Source organism: Mesocricetus auratus, unplaced genomic scaffold (assembly GCF_017639785.1).
Source record: "Mesocricetus auratus isolate SY011 unplaced genomic scaffold, BCM_Maur_2.0 Super-Scaffold_100026, whole genome shotgun sequence".
Taxonomy (NCBI): Eukaryota; Metazoa; Chordata; class Mammalia; order Rodentia; family Cricetidae; genus Mesocricetus; species Mesocricetus auratus.
In genome coordinates this window covers 6149330-6170571 of record NW_024429207.1, presented here as the reverse complement: position 1 = coordinate 6170571, position 21242 = coordinate 6149330, and the positions used below count along the sequence as shown (strand labels likewise).

At 41.8% G+C, this 21242-nt stretch overlaps 1 protein-coding gene across 8 annotated transcripts in view; it reads right to left on the bottom strand.

The window, feature by feature from the left end:
• The window catches only part of Tenm3 (teneurin transmembrane protein 3), a 1762555-nt gene that overhangs the window by 56108 nt on the left and 1685205 nt on the right, over nucleotides 1–21242 (bottom strand). For all 8 annotated transcript variants that reach the window (XM_040731875.1, XM_040731879.1, XM_040731877.1 and 5 more), the window contains 5 exons: nucleotides 11230–11446; nucleotides 10083–10202; nucleotides 9310–9571; nucleotides 4808–5075; nucleotides 3270–3413 (listed from right to left, as the gene is read on the bottom strand). In XM_040731875.1, the coding sequence (XP_040587809.1) occupies nucleotides 3270–3413; nucleotides 4808–5075; nucleotides 9310–9571; nucleotides 10083–10202; nucleotides 11230–11446 (1011 nt within the window). The remainder of the gene's footprint in view (nucleotides 1–3269; nucleotides 3414–4807; nucleotides 5076–9309; nucleotides 9572–10082; nucleotides 10203–11229; nucleotides 11447–21242) is intronic.

Here is a 21242-nt window from a genome sequence, read left to right as displayed (position 1 = left end):
CATATTTTACCACATGCCTTCACATGTTCTTAGCTGTATAAACCACTTGCTACGTTGGCTTTAGAGCTGTATATATTGTATTTATTGGGCGTTCTATGCTTCAAAGTAGTTCTCAGAGCTAATGACTGTACTTCTCAACAGATAGACTGGCAAAAGAATAATTTTGTGAAAGCATAGACAGAAAACTCGAAAACGTGATTTTTCCTCCACTTTGGGATAATTTGAAAGTGAAGAAGTGATCAGAATAATTGCATTCCCCTTATAGCTCAGTGCATTTTAGGTGCATTTTGTGATTATGTTTTTAAATGCCTTGCTATTTGGGTGATGTAATAATCATGGCACATTTACATAAAGAAATCAGGAATGATAAAACAGGTTTATTCAAATTTAAGAGAAAATAATTTAGGTAAGTCTAAATCATAACAAGAAATGAAATGCTTTTTTGCCTTGAATTTTCAAAGAAGGCATAGTGATAACCCTGTGATTGCATTATTTGACGCTTATGGAAGTATAATTTCCTGGGAGAGTTGGTTCTGCAGTGTTTATCAGAAGAACCCTATGCTGTAACTTCAAATGGCTGGCCCTTGCTGAGTTTCCTCTCTGACAACACGGCGGAACGGTCAGCATTACAGTATTTGCAAGTTCAAGGCTTCCTGAACCAGCAGTTGTCACCACCCACATCTGGGTCTCCTCTTCTCCCCCATCATAGCCCATCCTGCTTGCCACGGTTACAAATCACTTTGTTCATTCAGTTAGACACGCATCACTTTGGAAAGCCACCACACTGCTCTTGGATAACACTGTAGACTGCAGTTCACTGGAGGACTCAGGTGTCTTCATATTTTCAAGTGACATGTTGTAACACATCAGTGTTTTGGAAAGACAGAATTTTTGGCAGTTGAGTTCTAAAATCTGATTTAGTGTTATAATAAATCCCCCTCCATATATTGTTCTGGTTTAGAATGTGCTTGCTTATATATGTTTATATTACGTAGCCCTACACAATGCCTGTATACTTCCTGAGTTTTTGGAATGCTACAATCAAGTATTCCCAACAGTGGTGAGTTACAGGGTCCCTGTTGGGGCTTGATGCCTATGCTCATCCTATTGTTTTTTTAGTCCCTTGGAGAAATCCTGTTACTAACTAACTGGCTACGAATTTTATGCTGTAGTTTCGTTATAACTAGAGCATACCTAGGACAGCTCTCCCTCGTGTTTGTTTGTGAGGGACCCATGCAGGGATATGAAAATATGTGGAAGATGCGGGGACTATAATTTTAAATAATGTAACCGGCAGCAGTGACAAACATGGTTGGCGCATGCCTCTGCATTTTGAAAGACCACGATCGCATGACTCACATCACAGACTGAGACTACCACCACTTCAAATAACACCAGTGACTCAAGGGAAGCTTCGAGACAACATATGGAGTGCTCTTCACGGGTGGGAGTCCCTTCTTCCTCTCTTTTGAGGGTTTAAAGTTTTCTAGATACTTCCAAGCTGCCTATGTAGCCAAGGATGATCCTTAACTTCTGGCCATCCTGCCTTCACCTCGTCACAGGAACTGGAATGGGTAGGTGTGTGCTACAAGCCTGGCTGATTGGGTGACCGGGATGAAACCCAGGGCTTTGGGCCTCCTAGGCAAGCGCTGTTCACCTGGAAGACATCACCCCTGCATTTATAATGTATGTGCTGTGTGTGGTGGCTGAGATGGGCCCTGTTCCCAGCCTTTGGGACTGCAAACTGAAAACCAGGACACACGGGGAAGGAACAGAGCCAACCACTGTTGCAAAACCAGGAAAGGTGTGAAGAGGCCTTCCATTTATTCTTCTTCCAGAGTGATCCAAGCCCTACCTCTCCTGAAGATAAGGAACAGCATTTTCAAATACTAACCCGGAAGCTACTTTCCAGTCAATATACTTAGAAAGTTGATGTACTTTATACTTTTTTTTTTTTAGATAGAGTTTCTCTGTGTAGCCCTGACCTTCCTGGAACTAGCTGTGTAGACCAAGCTGGCCTTGAACCCACAGAGATCCACTTGTCTCTGCCTCCCAAAAGCCGGGATTAAAGGTGTTTGCCACCACTGCCTGGCCCCAGTACTCCTATTTTTAAAGACAGAGCAAACATCAAAGTTATCACTCCAAACTTGCCTGGCAGTCATGAACATCTCATTGTTTGATAGTCTCCTCCAGCATTCCAACTCTTCCAAAAAGTCAAAAGGCATATGACTCAGAAAACACAGACATCTCTAGCTATTTATAGAAGGAGAGCAGAGACTTCTCGGTATGAGAAGGCTTAAGACAGGTTAGAGTTGGTTACCTTACAGCCCCGCTTTTAAAGACAAGGCACCTTTGGATGCTCTGACATGTGGACAACCGCAAACAATGTCAGAAACGAGTAGAGGCAACAGAATTCCTTCTCACACATACTATGATGTATTTTTGGTTTGGGATGTCTGAAATGTGTTTCTTTGGAGGACATTTATTATCATATTATCAGGACTGCTAAAAGTAATATTTTATGATTTTTTTCTGAAATCATCATTTATATTTCTGCCAAAAGTCACAAAATCAAGCTACAATATTTTTGAGTGACAGGTTTTTTGTTGTTTTTGTTTTCTTCCTCAATAAAGACTAAATAGAGCTTGGGGAAAAAACTCAGCTACACAGCTGGGGCAGATTAATTGTCTAAGAGTCATGAATCTACTGGAAATCTATTGGTAAAGTCACACGGGTTCTTTTCTTTGCTTAAACTAAATCACGTTGTCTCCAGTTTTGGTGGTCCCTTCCAGGACCCTTTGGCACACATGCTTCAGTGTGCAATTCGAAATTCACAATGAATCTGTGGAGAAGATACTTACATAGGCAGAGCAGTTTCACCAAAGTCAGCAACTTATACTCTAATGGGAAAACTACTGTGACAACGAACATAGGAATATTTTAAAATCCAGTAAGAGAATTATGTAACTGGAGGACTTTTATGGTCCTCTAGTTATCTCTTTTGTTTTTTGTTTTTTTTCCGAGACAGGGTTTCTCTGTATTGTTTTGGAGGCTATCAGTCCAGCCCGGCCTCGAACTCATAGCGATCTGCCTGCCTCTGCCTCCCGAGTGCTGGGATTAAAGGCGTGCGGCACCACCGCCCGGCCTCTAGTTATCTCTTTATCCCCTTTTTCTGACTAATTCTACTCCCACAGTGTCTACAGGATAGAGTCCTGCTGTCGTGGGGTCTGTGTGAGGGTGCTTAGCGTTAACTGCAGGCGGGCTCTCACCATTCTGGACATCCAGTACGTGATGCTTATCCAACGTCCAGCCACCCATGTTGGAAGCATCCAACTCGTAGCCTTGCAAAACAGCAGTCCGCTTTTCCCACAGAGTCAGGTCCAAACACGACTCATATTCATATCCAACTGACACTGTAAGCAAAACAAAAATCACAGCTCATCCTCTCAACCACACAGGAAAAAGATGGTGCCTTACGATTTGGAGGGAAGTCCACAATTGTGTTCTGAGATAATAGTACCACCCATTTGTTTATTTGTTTGTTTATTCATTTTTTTTTTGAGACAGGGCTTCTCTGAATATCTTTGGAGACTGTTCTGGAACTTGCTCTGTAGACCAAGCTGGCCTCAAACCCACAGAGATCCACCTGTCTCTGCCTCCTGAGTGCTGGGATTAAAGGTGCATGTCACCAATGCCTGGCTGTGCTACTCATTTATTAAGCAGTTGGTTTTTATTTAAGGAGATTTGACCATATGAAAGATAAAACAACTATCTCCAAATGTTATTTTATACTGGTTTAATAGCATATAAGCCCCTTTTTCTGCCCATATCACTCTTATAAGGAGTTCCTAACACAATATTAGGTTCAAATTGAGAAACTAGTTAAAAATTATATCAAGTAAATTTGCAGCAAATTGTGATTAGACAAAGTCAACTAAAATAATATTTGTTATATAAATAATCAGAATTGTTTAGTTCCTAAGAACTTTCATTATGGAAAACTTATGGTAAGTATTTCTACATATCAGGAATAGACCGCAAAATTAATACTGAATTAATGCCAATTTACAAGAAAAAACTTTTCAGCATTTACAATGAACCAAGGATTTAAAATTTTAGAAAAAAAGGAAAAGTAGTAACTATCTAATTGATTAGAAACAATTCAAATTCAAATTAGATATTAATTTTGGAGGGCAAAAAATGTGTTTTAAATAAAACTGAAAGTATAAACCCATGTTTTTCTTTAGCTGCTGATGTTCCACCTCGAGCCTGAAGCTGCACTGGACGTGCCGGGCTTTGATGGTACCGTCTAGTCATTCAGTGAAATAAGCAGTTTGATGTTTTCAGTTCAGTCTGCCACTGGCCCTCTGGTCAGAGGAACTGAGACAATGCCTGGATCTACATTTTGTTTGCTATTCTGCTAATCACCATTACAGTTGATATCATCTCACTGCCACATTCAGAAAACATTAACTTGACTATAAAAAGTAGAGAGGTCAGGCTGTAAAGGAAGGAAGAAAAATAAATGGGGAAGGGGTACCACAGGGAAAGAAAAAAACCATGGCAACAGCAGGAAGGAGAAAGAATACGTTACCCTGAAATCCATCCGGAATCCGGTTAGCAACGGGACAGCTTCCTTTTCCCAGAGCGGATCAAGAACAACCAGCCCGTGATTTTCCTGGATGAACCCGCTGCCAGCCTATCTGCTTATTCAGCTGCTGGCCATGGATGGGCCCCTGATAATTTCTTTATAATTCTGACCTTGAACCCACCTTTTCGATGCACAGGGCATATCCACCAAACTTACCAACTGCTTCCGACAGGCCATAGACTTTCTGATTATACGCGTCCGTCTTATCCCAGATAAAGGTGTAGGCCAGGTTTGGCGAGGCAGGAAACCACTTCTGGAACAGTCTCCCAACCACAGCTACCATCAGATGGACCTTCATGAGGTTAAATGGTATGACAGCCTGGGTCATGGTGATCTTAAGAACTGACTTGTACCCCGCGGCTCTGGAGCTCAGGTAGGAAAGTCTCAGATCTGTTCCTGGAATTGTGGTCTCCTCATGCAGGACCTAGGTTTGAAAAGAAAGCACGCGCTTCTAACTGGCATCATGTATGCCCAAATTGAGAAGATACGGGGAACAGAATCCGGCAAGGCCCGGGAAACAAGACACAGTAGGGTCACCACCATTCCCAGATAACATCTGAGCCATTTTATCTTATCCAATAATTGCAAACAGCTCTGCTGCCAGCCTAATGACCTCCTCTAAAATTCTTCTTGTCATTTCCCCAGACTTAATCACACTCTTCATATAGCTGTTGGTATGACAGTCACAGGAGTCTCACTCACTATTCCAGTCACTTGGAGATCAGAGCAGGTGCTCGTACAATGGTTGGCTCAGAATGGAGATGTGACAGCAGCTGGTCCCTAGAGACTAATCCTAAGTCTATGGCCTCATTAACCCACCCAGGTCACTTTGAGAAAGATAGGAATGACAAGGAAGGCAGACTCATCCAGGTTAAGTATGCGATTCCATACACATACTGAGATGTAAAGTAACAACCGCATCTTCCCATATTTAACTACATAGCGAGCTCTAAAACCACTGGTTTTTCATAGCATAATATATGAGCTAATGCTTTAAAGCTGTGCTATTTCTTTTCTCAGAGAGTAACTAAAATGCACACATAAGGAAAAAATATTTTTTGACTGTAAAAAGTTGATTTTGATTTCTGACATTAAAAGGTTACTTTTATTCATGTAAGGATTCCTCTATTGTACAATAGATGTATTTTTAACCTTATGTTTAACTGTCAATGTGAATAACTCAATGGATGGTAACAAATTTAGGTGGTATAAAAATACCAGATGCCCAAATATTACCTAACCATTTAAAAAATTGTGTAGCATATAAAAACTTTTTTTTTGGTTTTACGAGACAGGATTTCTCTGTACTATTTTGGAGGCTGTCAGTCCAGCCTAGCCTCAAACTCACAGAGATCCGCCTGCCTCTGCCTCCCGAGTGCTGGGATTAAAGGCATGCGCCACCACCGCCCGGCTAGTATATAAAAACTTCTAAAGAGTTTTCTAAAGAGATTCTTTCTTCTAATGTTCTTCAAACTAGTATTTCATACACATACGTGGGTGTGATGACTAAGTTTTGTGACTAATAATAGCTCTTTATATACAGGCTTATCATGCATATTGTAACATGCAAGGCTACCTTTGTTAAGGGTACCTATCTTACCTCCTATCAAAAATGCTTCTTTCTTCAGCATACAGATACCATTGCAAAAATCTACAACTGGTCAAAATTCAGAGGACAAGTGACCATGGTGTTCCCAATGCCAAATAATCCATGTAAGGCTTGGGGAACATCACAGATCGATAGGAAAGATTGCAAGAGGCAGAGGACCAGGACATGTTTGCTGCGTGTGTGCGTGCGTGTGTGCGTGTGTGCATGTGTGTGTGTAACTGCACCCATGAAATCTCAACAATATAGTTACCCAAACAAGACCTGAAAACACCACCACCAACTCTGTGTGTGTGTGTGTGTGTGTAACTGCACCCATGAAATCGCAACAATACAGTTACCCAAACAAGACCTGAAAACACCACCACCAACTCTGTGTGTGTGTGTGTGTGTGTGTGTGTGTGTGTGTGTGTAACTGCACCCATGAAATCGCAACAATATAGTTACCCAAACAAGACCTGAAAAACACCACCAACTGACATACCCAGGTGGGTGGGATAAATCCCACATGGTCCCAACCCTAGTTGAAGAGCTATAGGTAGGTAGTTAATGGCTGCTGAGAGGGAGACTCAGTCTCTCCAGGTCAGTTATCCAGGCCCAAGCAGTGAGCCATGAACACACACACATCTGAGCAACGTCAAAGAGACCCATTTGGCTTATTTATACATTTCAGGAGTGGGGGCATAGGAGGAATTGGCGGGGAAGAGAGAGGGGCAGAAATGGTATAAATAGAGCATTCTAATGAAATCTTAATAAAGTAACCTATGTTTGAAACCGACCAGTTCCTCTACCATGAATCAGATGATATTCCTAAAGTTAGACTACATCGCTGTCTACACTAACGACTCAGTCAGAAACGACGGCCTTTCCTGAGGTAAGAATCTCAGGATGGCGGCTTGGTGCTCACGCTATCTCTCATGCAGCACAATTAGTAATGGAGTACACAGATTTGTTACCTTCCCATTTTAATTTCTGAAGTTAAACTCCAGTATTACGGACATGACTATCAATGTGCGTAAGTGAACCCAGCTAGAAGCTGGCACTGGACTGAACCAACTTTCACTGTGGTCTGTGAAGCAGGTGGCATGAAGAGGGATGGGATGAGGGACAAGAGACAACTCTAACATGTCGGTGTCATATGACTGGGGTCTTGACTAACTATGCTGACTGGATTCAGTTGCAGAGTCATCTTAAGGAACACAGTTTATGAACACAATGAACCTCTCTAGTTTATTTTTTATTTTTATCCTCCCACTCCAACCACTCAGAAATTTCTTAAAGTTCCCCTATGTCCAAGAAAAGCACAACAGGATGAGGACTGGACAGCCTAAAGGGAACTCACTCTATTGTGACAGGATGAAATGTCAACGCATTAGTCTGGAGGACAGATTTCTACGACTCCTGAGTGGCCCAGAAAACATGACATATTTCCTCTTAATTTATTTTCAAAATAATTTCCCATACATTTGATAGTCTTTCTTACTTGCAAGGGAATTAATTAATAACCACTTCCTGTGACCTGCTAGGTGTTGCTTCTCTATTTCAAAATATCATGTTATTCTTAATTTTAATAACCGATTATTGTCTCTGCCATCATTAGCCTATTTCCATGGAACAAATATCTGTAATTTAGTTCATGAGAGCTTCCATTTCTCCTATGTAATGTAACATTACCATGTTACATTTTATTATTAGGAAATATAAATCCTGCCAAAATGGGAAAATACATCCAGTCGTGTCATCTGCTAGCTCCATTCTTGACACTGTTAAATACTCAGCTACGACACCCTGCACTTGATTTCCCTCGTCTGTCTATTCTGCTCCCTTGTTGCTATTTCTCCCCTCTTTTTGGTAGTTTGGCATGCTTGCTGCCCGAGCTCTGGCCAGACAGACACGAGAATAAAGTAAGCAAGCGTCTGTCATTAAGTCTGCTTCTGGTCAGTTATGTATTTTGTGACCTGAGTTAGCCCGACCCTCAGTTCCACGCTGCAGAGCGATTCAAAGTCTTCCTCTTCCCTCCTTCATTTAAATTACTTTCCCATTTGATTATTTTTGTTTTGGCATTTCTCCTTGGTCTCGTGTATGGGTGGGGTGGGTGGGTGCGCATGGATGTCAGAGGACAATCTGAGAGTTCTGGTTCTTGCCTTCTACCATGCGGGTCCTGGGGACTCAAACACAGGTCACCAGCTTTGCCCACTGTGCCACACCACCAATTTCTGTACATCAGGAATCTTGTTGACTACTATGCTACTGCCGCTCATTTTTTCTACATGAACTCTGTTCTCCTCCCTCTTTTATTTCATCACTCTGCAGGGCCAACCCCGTCAGCAACGCTGGTTCTGGTCTCCCCAGGGACCGCCCTCTCTCTTGCCCTTCCTGCTGTTCATTCAAATATTGGCTGCATCTACAATGTCCACGGTTCATGTCTTAGTCATCTTTTCACCCTTGTGGAGTGCCCTGTGCAGCACAGGCACTCAGTGGACTTTTACTAAATTACCTACTGTGTGAATGAATAGCAAAAGGGTGGCCTACATCCATGGACCTGCTGTCTACTGGAGACACATCACGGCGGGTTAATTTCATGAGAGGTCTGTCAACCCCTGGGCAGACACTGATTAGGGCTGTTTTAGAACTAAGAAGCTCTGAGTTATAAGATGGACCCTGAGAATTATTCGACTTTAAGACATGATAACCAGCCGGGCGTTGGTGGCACACGCCTTTAATCCCAGCACTTGGGAGGCAGAGGCAGGCGGATCTCTGTGAGTTCGAGGCCAGCCTGGTCTACAAGAACTAGTTCCAGGTCAGCCTCCAAAGCCACAGAGAAACCTTGTCTCAAAAAAAAAAAAAGACATGATAACTAATATTTAGAAAATACCTTTAGAGAACTAATGTTTCCTGTCAAAAGTCACCTTTTCTAAGGCATTTTTCTACTCCAGCACACATACCACATGTTACAGAAACAGGACAGCACTAGAATCCCACAACTGTCCAAAACTATCCGTTAGTAACTCGTGAGCGGATATGTGGAGATTGCTCCCGCTGTATCCTGTACCTGTGTCTCGGGGATGATGGGGCTGTCCTCGGGAGAAGACCTGAAGAAGGTGGATAAGGGTGACGACACAATGATGGGACTTGGCCTCACAAACCCGCTGAGGTCACAGCTGGGAATGTCGTTCTCCTCTTTCTTCATGACAAGCGTATCCATCACATAGAAGACATTCCACGGAATCCACACAGTGTGGTACTGAGTGAGGAAAGGGGAACGCTCAAATACCAAAGTCAGAGATGCGCCGCCGTTTGCCACCAGGTCAAACCTACAAGAGACCAAGTGCACTTAGTGAACTGTCGCCATACAGTGGCTGACTACTCTCCTCAAATTAAGATGATTCATAAAGAAAACAATCTTTTTTCCTATTTTTATTAAGTTTTTAAAATCTATACCCATTGGGAATTACATAGTGCACTCATACACCCCCTTTCTATTTGCATCTTATCTATTCTTTGGAACCATCTGAACTTCAGTTATGGGCACCAAGAAATAGCATCAATAAATATTTCAACATGGATCTTCAAAGACAAATCACTTTCTCCGACAAAAACACAATATTAAATCACGCCTCTGATAAGGGAATGAGCTTTTATGGCATATGAGTACACGACTTGATCTCTGCCTCTCTCACTGTCCCAGGCTTTTACAGTCTGAGAGTTGTTGCTTTTCTATTTAAAAAACAGGGACAGACAATAAAACATGATGGGTGATGGATGAACGCCCAGTCTTCTGCTTAAAGTACTTCCAACGGAGACCGTGCGATGTGACTCACTCACATTCCGTCCTGGCGGGTGATAGTATATCCGTATTCTGAGTAATGTAAAAATGAGACATTGACGCCAATAAGTGGGGTGCCATCAGCAGTCAGGACTTGGCCTCTGATGACAGACGCAAGGCTGTGGGATAAGAACAAGAGTTTGAATGCATCTCTGCCTTCCCAGGCCAACATCATCATGATTTACAGATAATTCAGACTAAAGACAAAACATCGCTATCAAACACAATCAAACGCTAGTCACAAAAAGCAGACCCGAAACACATCAAGACAATGTTCCTCTTAATTCAGTGTAATTTACTTCTCTCAAAGCCTGGTGCTTACCTGAGTTTTAATTTGTTGCAATCCCCTTTTATTTTTGGGAGCATTATCAAGACTAATAATTTAAGAGATGGATTGTAAAAATTATAAATGATGTTTCTTTTCATATATCATATGCATGACATACTTGGAGAAAAGTATACTTTCCAATTAATTCTGGGGCAATCTGTAAATCTGCTGGGATCACTAAGTACAAGATTTCAGGGGGCAATAAGGAACATGTGTGCAGCAACTTCTAATCGGCTCCTGGGTCTCCGTGCATTAATGCTATTCAATGCCTGCAGACCCAGGAGTTCGGTGTAAATCATTGTCTTTTGCTCGGCGAGACACGAGACACCTGCTTTCAGTTACTGGTTGATTTTCAGGTCATTACTGCTCTGTGTAGCACCAGTTCAATAGCTTATGCAATGTCCCTGCCATGCCGATAGCAGCTCCATTCCATTAATTCATAATTTATATTATTTAGTGAGCTCAGCTAAAAAAAAGTGCACTTCTGTTTTGCCTTTTGGGGTCTTTTCATCGCGCCTTCTGAAATGTTTCCAACCGCGCTTGCAGAATCAACTGGTTAAATGAAGATTTATTGACTCCTTAACGGAGTGTCCTGTTACGTCTCAGGTATTGAAATTGACAAAGTACGTGAACTGTGTCAAAAATGCTTGAGATGCGAAGCTTGATGAAAAATTTTCCGAAAAAGGAAAAACTACATATGAATACATATACATTTTAAGGCAATTTCCTCAACACACACTCATCAGCATTTCACAGAAGGTGCAGAGAACGGGCGCTCGAGGCCCTTACTAATCTGTATGAGGAAAGCAAGCATTAACCTCTTGTTGAAAGGACTTTCTCCAGGGAGCACGTGTGTGCTATCCGATCCAATCAGGAAACTGATTCGATCATAGAAGGACTTGGCAGCTTGCTGGGATGGTGTCTGTAGACTTTGGCTGATGATATCCTGAGGATCAGGCAAGCCACGGCAGTAGGGCTGATTTTGGCAGGAACTCTGGAGGCAGCAGTCAGGGTCCATGCAATCAACGAGTCCATCTGCAGAGACAATAGTGAACCAGTTAGACAGATCTGCACCTTGTACCTGTGCCTTGCTCCGTGACACGCAGTGACTCGCGCCTATCTGGTTTGTTCCGTGTCACTCGATTCGCCACTCCATGTAGGACAGTGGCGTCCTTTTTGAAGCCAGAAGAAATACAGACGTAACACTTGCATCTGCTTTTGCAGGAAAGTGAAGATCTAGATTGAGGATGGTTGAAAGTAATCATGTAACATTTATTCTGAGTGAGGAATTACTGATTAGAGCACCTTATTAGTAGGAAGGAATCAGGACGAGTGGTAAATACAACTATTGGAGCCTTCTACATTTTAGGGAAATGCGCCAGGGCTTCCCATACTAAGCACATGCAGAAAACAGTTAGGTACCCTAGAAGCTCTAATGATCAGGAAAAGTACTGCCAAGTGGGCGCGCGCGCGCGCGCGCGCGCGTGTGTGTGTGTGTGTGTGTGTGGTGCTAACACAGACAAGCTACCATGAGATAGGTGAGGTTAGCCAGCCACCTCCCATAGAAACCGTTCTTCTAAGAAGGGGAAAGTGTACTCCAGAGGGAAGTAAGCCATTTTTTAAAATTTAAAGTAGGATCTTCTAAATTGTTTCCCCTAACATGCAGTATTATTAAAACAAGACAACAGCAACAACAAAACAAAAACAAAACCGTGGCAAATGTGAATTAGTCATGACAACAGAGGTTATAAAAAAAATCAGAGCTGGGTAGTGGTGGTGCGTACCTTTAATCCTAGCACTTGGAAGGCAGAGCCAGACGGATCTCTGAGTTTGAGGCCAGCCTGCTCTACAGAGGAGCAAGCTCTAGGACAGCCAGGGGCACACAGAGAAACCTTGTCTTGAAAAACAGAAAAAGAAACAACAACAACAAAAACAAAACCCAAAACAACAACAAAAAATCAGCCACGAAGCAAGGACCTATGGTATTCTTGACACAAAGGAGCATGGATACAGACACTCATGTCTTCTCCAAGAATATTACAAAGGAGCACTTGGTGGCTCATAGTCATGCACCACCTGACACTTACATGTTATTTCTGTTAACATGTAAGTGAGTGGTCCCGAAAGACCTGGGACACTGCCTAGTAACGTTGCATGCTGATCCATTGCACAGCCAGCCACGTAAAATCTGGATGCACACGATATAACATCAAATACATAGTATTTAATAGTGGCAATAGATGATTATGTTGCTAGGTTGTTATTTGTTAGAGTATATTCCTTCCTATTAATGAAAATGTCATTTTAAATGGTGAGATGACATGTTATGATAACAGAAGCTTCAAATATCTTATGGCACTGTCACCCTAGCCCTAACCCTAACCCAGGGTATTGGCTGACATACATGTCTAGGCTTATGTAAGACATCCAGATGCCTGCACCGTGATCCAACGGTCTGGTGATGCAGTTCTCAGAATGAGTCTCTACCATGAAGTGAGGTATGAATATGTTCTGTGTGAGAGGTATCACCAACCAAGTGATATGTGAGTGGCTGTCAATCAATGTGATGATACCGTCCTTTGAGCCATGTTTATTTACCAGTTAAATACATAAAACTGGACCTGCTTGGTAACTGTATCTTTGAGAACAGATTAAAAAATAGCTTGAAGACACCAAACACTCTTGGGTAACTGACAAGACAGTTTAAAAATCTTTACACTCAAGTAGCAGACTGTAATGTGGCCTTATGGAAAACTCAGGTGAAAATATTTAAATGGTGCTCATGTTTTATTTATATAAATAAAAGCTACCCTAATGATTTGTTTGTTTTATACCATACTTGTTTCCTTTTCATTATCTGATGGCAAACATTCAAAAGCTATGCTGATGAGTTGGGAAGACTGGCACTCACTCAGTAGTTTATGACCTGAGTTTGACCCCTAAGACCCACAAGGTGGGAAGGAGAGAATTAACTCTTGAATGTTGACCTCTGACCCCCCAAGCCTGCTGTAGCACGTGTTCCCTTCTCACACATGAAATAAGCACAAAATGTACTAAATTCTTTTACAAAAGAAATAGACAAAATCAAATTAAGTTTCCTGTCCAGGAGGAGGTCAACAGGAACACAGGAAAGGTAAAAAGAGATGGAGGGGACAGCATCCTTCGTCACTCTGTCCACCTGAAGGAGAATGCGGCAAGCATTGTGTTTACTTTTCTCACTCCCACGCTTTCCTCTAAATTCTCATTTCAGCATTTTAGCTCTTTCAGCCCTCAGACTATGTGCATATGCGCACACACTCCTTCATTGTGGTTTCTGGGGACCTAAAGTGCAGGGTGACTTTCAGGAACTACCCGAGGAGACTCTCTGTCCCCAGTGTCCACCAGGATGAGGTGTAAGGCTGTGAAGCCAGGGCTGCTCCAACCATCTTTGTGCCACCACAAAACCTGTCTGGAAATCAGTCCCAGAAAAAGCGGAGTCAAAACCTTGAGCGAAAACCAACAGGTTATATAGATAACAGCCTCCTTGGATTCTTTCAGAAAGATGCACTGGACCGTCTGGGCTTCTCAGTTCTCGAAGCTAAGGCATTCCTTTTTACTGTAAGTCTGTTTGGGTTGGACTTTCCTTACTTCCTTGAAAGGAACTGAGCATCCATAGATAGCAACTACAATTCTCTTCATTATTTCCTTAGAAGTTGGGGGAAACATGTTTAATAAGGGGTACTTACACTTCTGATGTTGGTGTTTTTTTACATATTTAAATGTTTGTGGTAATTTCTATCCACATGGAAACGAATGGGTCTGAATTTCTAATGAGCGATATTACATATTTTTCCTTACACTGACATTTTTTATGTAGATGTTGCATATTCCGAAGGTCATGGGTTGCTAACTATTTGAAGCAGCGGGCTTATTTCTTTGACAAAAATCTAAAACCATGTGTTGAGATAATCAAATGATACTGAGCTTTGAAATTTCATATAAATTTATCAAAATATTTCTTTCCTACTGAAAAAGTCATAAAGATGAAAAATGCCTAAATATTTCTTGATATTTCTAGTGGAAGAAAGATGAGGCCATGCTGTGGCCATATTCTTCACAAGGATATATTATAATAATAATGTAAGAGATAGGGTTTTTTTTTCTCCATTTCTCTTGAAATAGAAGGATAGTTCTCTTGGTCTATTGCTTCAACATCATTTTTGGCTTCAAAATCAAAATAAAACAACCCCTGAAAACCTATTCTAACTATTAAGTGGTGACTTATGATCATATGTAGTTTTTATGGGGACATTTTAATCTGTGCTCTATGATCTCCTTCACATAGGGATTCTTGGTGAGCTGGTTTTGACTGTGACTACATATGCTTTGGAGAACACTTAAACACAGCTATTTCATATTCCTGTAGACATCCCCCTCCCTTAAAACCACTCCTTGCAAGTATTATATTTTGTCTCCATTAATCTGGCAATTAGGGGTTAAGGGATCCCCACCCCAATTCTCCTACAGTGTCTTCCCTTAGGCTGCCAAAGAGGAACGCTTAGATTTAGTCATTCATCTTTGTTAGTTTATAAAAAGCAAATGTACATCTGGCATGTAGTCTGCAGGTCATAAAACTGCATGAGATTGACACCTTCTGAACTAATCAGTTGGAAATGCATTTTTACAAGCCTCTCTGCTAACATCCATCAGGGAAAGAATCTCATTTTCAACAGGCAAGATGCAGGGACACACTGTTTGTTATTTTTCTGCAGAGTTTATCAGTAACTTGCCCAAGCAAGTGACGGATGGTTATGAATCTGGCTTCCTATAACTTGAGAAAGCATTTTTCATTCTTTGTCTGAACTCATAGCAGTGAGGCCTATCTAGTACAACTAAGTTGATTACCTACTTGCCCAAATGTACAGTGTAGCAAAATTGTCTCCGCGGAATAGCTTCTCCAAATCATTGGGATTTCACTGTGGTCCCAAGAATGTTAGGTTGGCTTACATTTAGCCTGGAATAGCAGCCACATTTAATAACATTAACCATAAAAAAACTAAAGAGCAGAAGATTTCAAAGCTCATTGAATAGAAACCTCAATTATTAGTCAAGAGTCTTTCTTCACTTTAGATTGCATTGTAAGTGGTGCTATGATATAAAATAGGTATATAATTTATGCTCTCCTCCTCTCTCTTCTTAACATTATTGCTTTAGTTATATTCTGTCCATATTTTAAAGATGTTCTTGTCTTTCCTGAGGCATTTTCATTGGTCTTTAATAGTGGTTAGTAAGCTTATTTTATAGATTGCCAAACAGTAGGCATTTTAGGTTTTGTGAGCCATGTAACTATGAAATGGTCCCTGCAAAAGGGGTATGACAATAGATAAATGGATGAATGCAACCATAGTGTTTCAATAAACGTTTATTTACAAATATCAGCCTATAGCCACAAAGGCTGACTCCAAGTCTTGCTTCCAGATTTCTATACTGTCCTATCTTGATAACATTTTAAAATCACTTTCTATCACTCTTGATATATTTTTCTGTCAGATTTAGTCAGCACACTTTTGGTCAAATTATTGACGCTTAGACTCCAAGCTTTTCCTAGATTATCTTTGATGGTGACTTTGTTCTGTTCGCCCATACTCTCATTTTCTTCTTTGAAATACGGACACTTTGTTTTAAACGTTTTATTTATTGATTGGAAGAATGCTGCAAACCTATTTTCCCTAGAGATAATCATCATCATCATCATCAGCCATTACAAGATCCAAATCCAGAGGTGGTATCATGAGACTTTTATCAGTGTGTAATGCACTGTTTATGACTCTTTCCAGTAAGCATTTGGTAACATGTGTGGGGCTCCTTTCTGCACTATGGAACGGGCTATGGCTTTCAATACATTCTTAGCCTATGGGAACCAGTGCTGTATTGGTGTGTTCGGGTTCATTTCATAAACTTGTCATATTATTGACTCCAGTGTGATTATTTTTGACCTACAAAAAAACCCCCCTGCCTTCTAGATATTTCTAGCTGCACATTATACAGGCATCTAAAGCCTAGCATACCTCCTCCACAACATCTTTCTTCTCTGCATTTGTCCATTTCCTTGTTTCCAATGTCAATGAATTTCAATCTACCTACATACTTTTCCTTTTCAGAGATTATATTTATTGTTTATTCATGTGCATGCGTGCGCGCACGTGTACATGCATGCAGGTGCCCACTGCTGCCAGAATAGCTCATTGGACACACTGGAGCTGGAGTTCAAGATGGCTGTGAGATACCCAGTGTGGGTTCTGGGAAGCAAGCTCTGCTCTGAAAGAACATGGTGTTCTAACCACTAGGCCACCTCTCCAATCTCACTTACCTCTTTACATCCAAAGTAGAAGCTTGAAGTCCATTCGTGACTTCTCCTTTCCCTTTTCTCCGTATCTACTCAAACTTGAGTTCTTTCTTTTCTTCACTTTAACCATCACCCAAATGAGCTGAGTTAATCTCCCTCTCAAACATCTTGGTTTCTGTGCAGGTGTGTGTGTGTGTGTGTGCGCGCGCGTGTGTGTGATATGAGAACACTCATAGGCTCATTGAGTAGATTAGGTTGTCTGGCCAATGGGCCTCAGGAACCACCTGTTTCTGCCTCCCCAATGGGATTACATCCATGATCACCACACTTGGCTTAAAAATATTTTTTTTACCATGTGCTCTAGAGACCAAATTCAGGTCCTTGGCTTTGCAGGCAAGAACTTTATCTAAACAAATTCAAATGATGCTCAGATGCTGGTTTTCCTTTATCCTTCTTTTCCTATCCGCAGATACTATGAATTCCTTGAGTTCTTGTATGTTTTTCATTGCAACTAACTCATTAGTTGGGTTTTAAGATGTATCAGAAGAAACTATGATACATATGCAAATCTATGTATAATCTTAGAAGGCTCTTGTTCAGAAACCACAGGTAGAGTTTATAAACAAAGAGGTGAACTTCACAAAACATTTACTTTGTATTAGTTGAAAAAAAATGTCTGTATGTCAAAAGACACCACCAATTGCAGAATCAAAAGAGAAGTAAAAATTCTGGGTAAAATATGTATGACACACCCAGCTAAGAGTAAGTGCACTGGAACAAGAGATGCTAGGAATTCAAGGAGAAAATGCTAAGCAACTCAATAGGAAAAAATCAAAAAAGAGAAATAAGTAAGCAATCATCAAAACAAATATCAAGACACAAGAAATAAAAATATGAAAGGCTGAGAAAAAAATCTAAAGAGGCACCATCCGTCTGGGCTGGGCATGCATCTCAGTAGTAGAGGGTCCAATGTGCAGAAAGTCCTGGGTTTCAACTATAGCATGACAGGGAAAAATGATTACCAGTCTAAGTAGTAATTAGAGATACAAACTAAACCAATAAAATGGAGATATTACTATTCATCAGAAAAAGGTTCCGCTTTTCATTTTGTTGAACACTTTCGTTTACATACAATGATTATGTACAGAGTGTGACCACGGGCAAATAACAATCTCACCCCAATAAAATGTGTAGTGGTTACAACGTACATGCAAGGCAACAGGGCAGGGGCTACAAAAATGAAAACCTGAAATGGCCTTTTACTTCCCAATTTCCCTTCTGAAAGTCTAAAGAAAAATGTTTATTCATACATACACACATGCACACGAATTTACCACACAAGATTTACACACACACACACACACACACTCACTACACATTTACTATGTATCAGGAGGAAAGTAAAAACAGCAAAACCCCCAATTACTAACAGTATACTAGCGGCCAAATTAATCAGCACATCCATGTGGATAGCAAAAGGGTTCATGGTAACCAAATCTCTAATAAAAGCAGGAGCCAATTGTCTTCCAAACCAATTATCATTTCTCCCAAGTCAATATTCTACCAGGATGCTGCAATGCCTAGGGATTTGGAATGCCATTCTATGTTCTGATAATATTAGGAGTCCCTGGGAGGAAGTCCTTAACAATCTCTGGCTATTCTGTTTGCTTTTAACCTTCCCCCCTCTCTTTCCAATGCTATTACCCAGCATTTTATTTACTTAGCCTGTATTTCAAACTTGCTTCAGTTGCCTCTCTCTGAAATCTGGAGGTGCCTGTAAGAAGGGAATTGGCATCGATTCCATAGAGCGGAGATCTTCGTCAGTGACCTTATCATGAGGAAAAGACTGCCCTTAGCTCTAGAAGGCCACAGCCACCCAGTCACACGACAGCTGTTGTTTGGACCTTAGGAAGATAAGGCTACTTCCTATGAATGCATAGGTGTTAAGAGTGACTCAGGATGCATGGCCCCATCTATTCTGTTAGTGGTCCCTTCTCCCTGCTCCTTCTGAGGCTCCTGTCCATTGCTTGAACATCTGAGAGCCACCGTGTCTGAAAGACAGCAGGAAAGGAAAGACCCAGGAAGACAAGGACTGGTGCCCTTTTGGTGAGATGAGGGTTTCAAGGCTCTTTATAGTCAATGGTGCTGGAGCTGGTCATGTTGGGAAAAGGGAAGTAGTCTGGAGTAGAAGACAAACTCTGGCTGGGGAAGAAATTTAGCTATTTCCCTATGTGCAGTTTTTTAAAATCCTAAACATTTATTTATTGATAATTTTATCAGCGTATATCCATTGTACACTGTGTTGGGTTTCATAAGGACATTTCTATATAAGTCTATCACACACTTTGTCTATACTTTAACTGTTTTCACGTCTGGGGATGGTAAGCCATTTCCCCTTTCTTTTGCGAGGATTGTGTTTGAACTAGGTAAGAGCATGCATATATATGGACACACACACACACACACACACACACATTCTGAAATTCCAACTAGAGCCAAGCCAACCTCTTCACCTGCTCCTTCTTTCTCTTTAGCTACTTAATGTGCTCACTGGCTAATTCAACATTCTGACATCAAACTTAGCTTAGATAATGGCTCTGCAGTGCTCCACTCACCACATGGCCTAGAATTCCTGGTGTTGCCCTAATTTTAAGCCTTCTGTTCCACTGTTCTTCTGCCACACTATCCTGAATGGATACCTCATGTCTCCTGACTTACTTCTTGATGCGGAAGATACTGCCTCTAATGCACATAGTCTGTGCACACATCCAAGAAACCTTAAGCTTGGGCTACCGGGAACCCAGGTTACCACCTCAGGACATGATGAAGCCAGCCCTGAGAGTCCTTCTTTGAAGAACAACAAAATTAGGTTAGGGGCGGCCATGAGAATTATGAGAGATAAGTAGATCATTCACAGGAGGTGCGCTATCAGCTCAGATTTTTTCCCCTCAGAGAGAGAAGCCTAGTGATAGCAGAGTTTCATGCTAATAAGGATAAACAAAGGGGAATGAGGCCAATTCACAGTTGATAAATTTTTGAGGAAAAGGAAAAACCCGCCTTGGCTGATAATAATACCAAAGAGTTGATTAGCCCCTAAATTACTCTGCCTTGTCTCTGCAGGCTTGGCCCTGCAGTTCCCATCCCTCTGAGAGCCAGGAGGACCTCCTCAAAGTAATGTCTTTTCGGAAGACAAAAACCTGGAATGCACAATCAAGGAGAAAGAGTCACTCTTCTTCTCCCCTGACACCAGAGACAATGGGGTTGGCACTCTTTGGGGGAAAGCAAGGAGTTAGGTTGCCATCTGGACTAAGTCTCAGAGAGGATTAACGCTGCCATTTCTGAAAGCACGTGATGTCCTGATGTCGAGGGGTTTGGGCAACAAGGCATTATCAGCTAGGAGAGCTGTGAGGGTTAGAGACTGCTGGAATCCATTAGGAGTGAGGGCTGGGGGATGGGAGTAAGGAAGTATTGTTATATGTAGAGTTACTGGCTCCTCTCGATGGCCAAGGAAAAGCACACAGGGAAGATGGTGAAGCAGTCTGTGAGGAAGTTAAAAGGGAAGCCTTCAGGAAGACCAGACGCATGGCTGGACCAGGGCATAGGGCTGCAGAGGGATGCTGGCTGAGGTCCCTGGAGAAGTTCGGCCCACTCCACCTGCTATGGCTAGTCAAGACAAGCACTCAGGAAGCAAAAGAAGGAAAACCCAGGCAACGGCAACGGCAACGGCAACGGTAATGGCGGCTGCCACCTGCCGAGCAATCAACGTACACGTTTCTCCTAAAACTTTCAAAACCCCTTTTCTTCTTCTTTCGTAGGTGAAGCGATTGAGATGTAAAGAGTTACAGATCTGCCAGAAGGCCGTGCAAATATTACGCGAGGACATGACAGTGAAGACCTGTCTGCATCTGAATGCTGCTCTCTCTGGCCAACACTACTGTCTAGAGGGACGGCCTTGCAGAAGAGTAGGCATGGAGCGCCGAGGAGGGAAACAACCTAAGCCATTGATCTGGGACTCAGGCAGCAACTACATCCGCCACCAAATTCACTCCTAGAGGTTTGTCAAAATTAAACAGTTGTCAGGGGCAAGGATTCCATCACCAACTCCCACTCTCTATTCTGTGAAATTAAAATACAATAGCATGGGGGGGTATGCTCAAAGGGGAGAGCAATTATTCCTAGCCGAAGGCTTAAATTGGGTGGAATATCTCGATCCTTTTATAGGGGTGTAAAGTTAAGGATAAAAAGACAGTGGAATTCAGCTTCAAGGGGACTGTTCTCTGTTGCTGTCTTTTTTTTTTTTTTCTTTTCCTACTGATGGCTTTCAACAGAAGAGCTTGAAAAATGCCTGGCATCTTCCGGCTTGTTTAGTTATTAAAATACCGCTGTGGCGCTCTCTCCCAATGCACAGCGTCCTGAATACCATTGTTGAGGAGGACAGTCACCCGGGAATGCGAAAAAGGAATGGAGAACAATGGACATTATGCAGTAGCTCTGTTACCTTGCCTC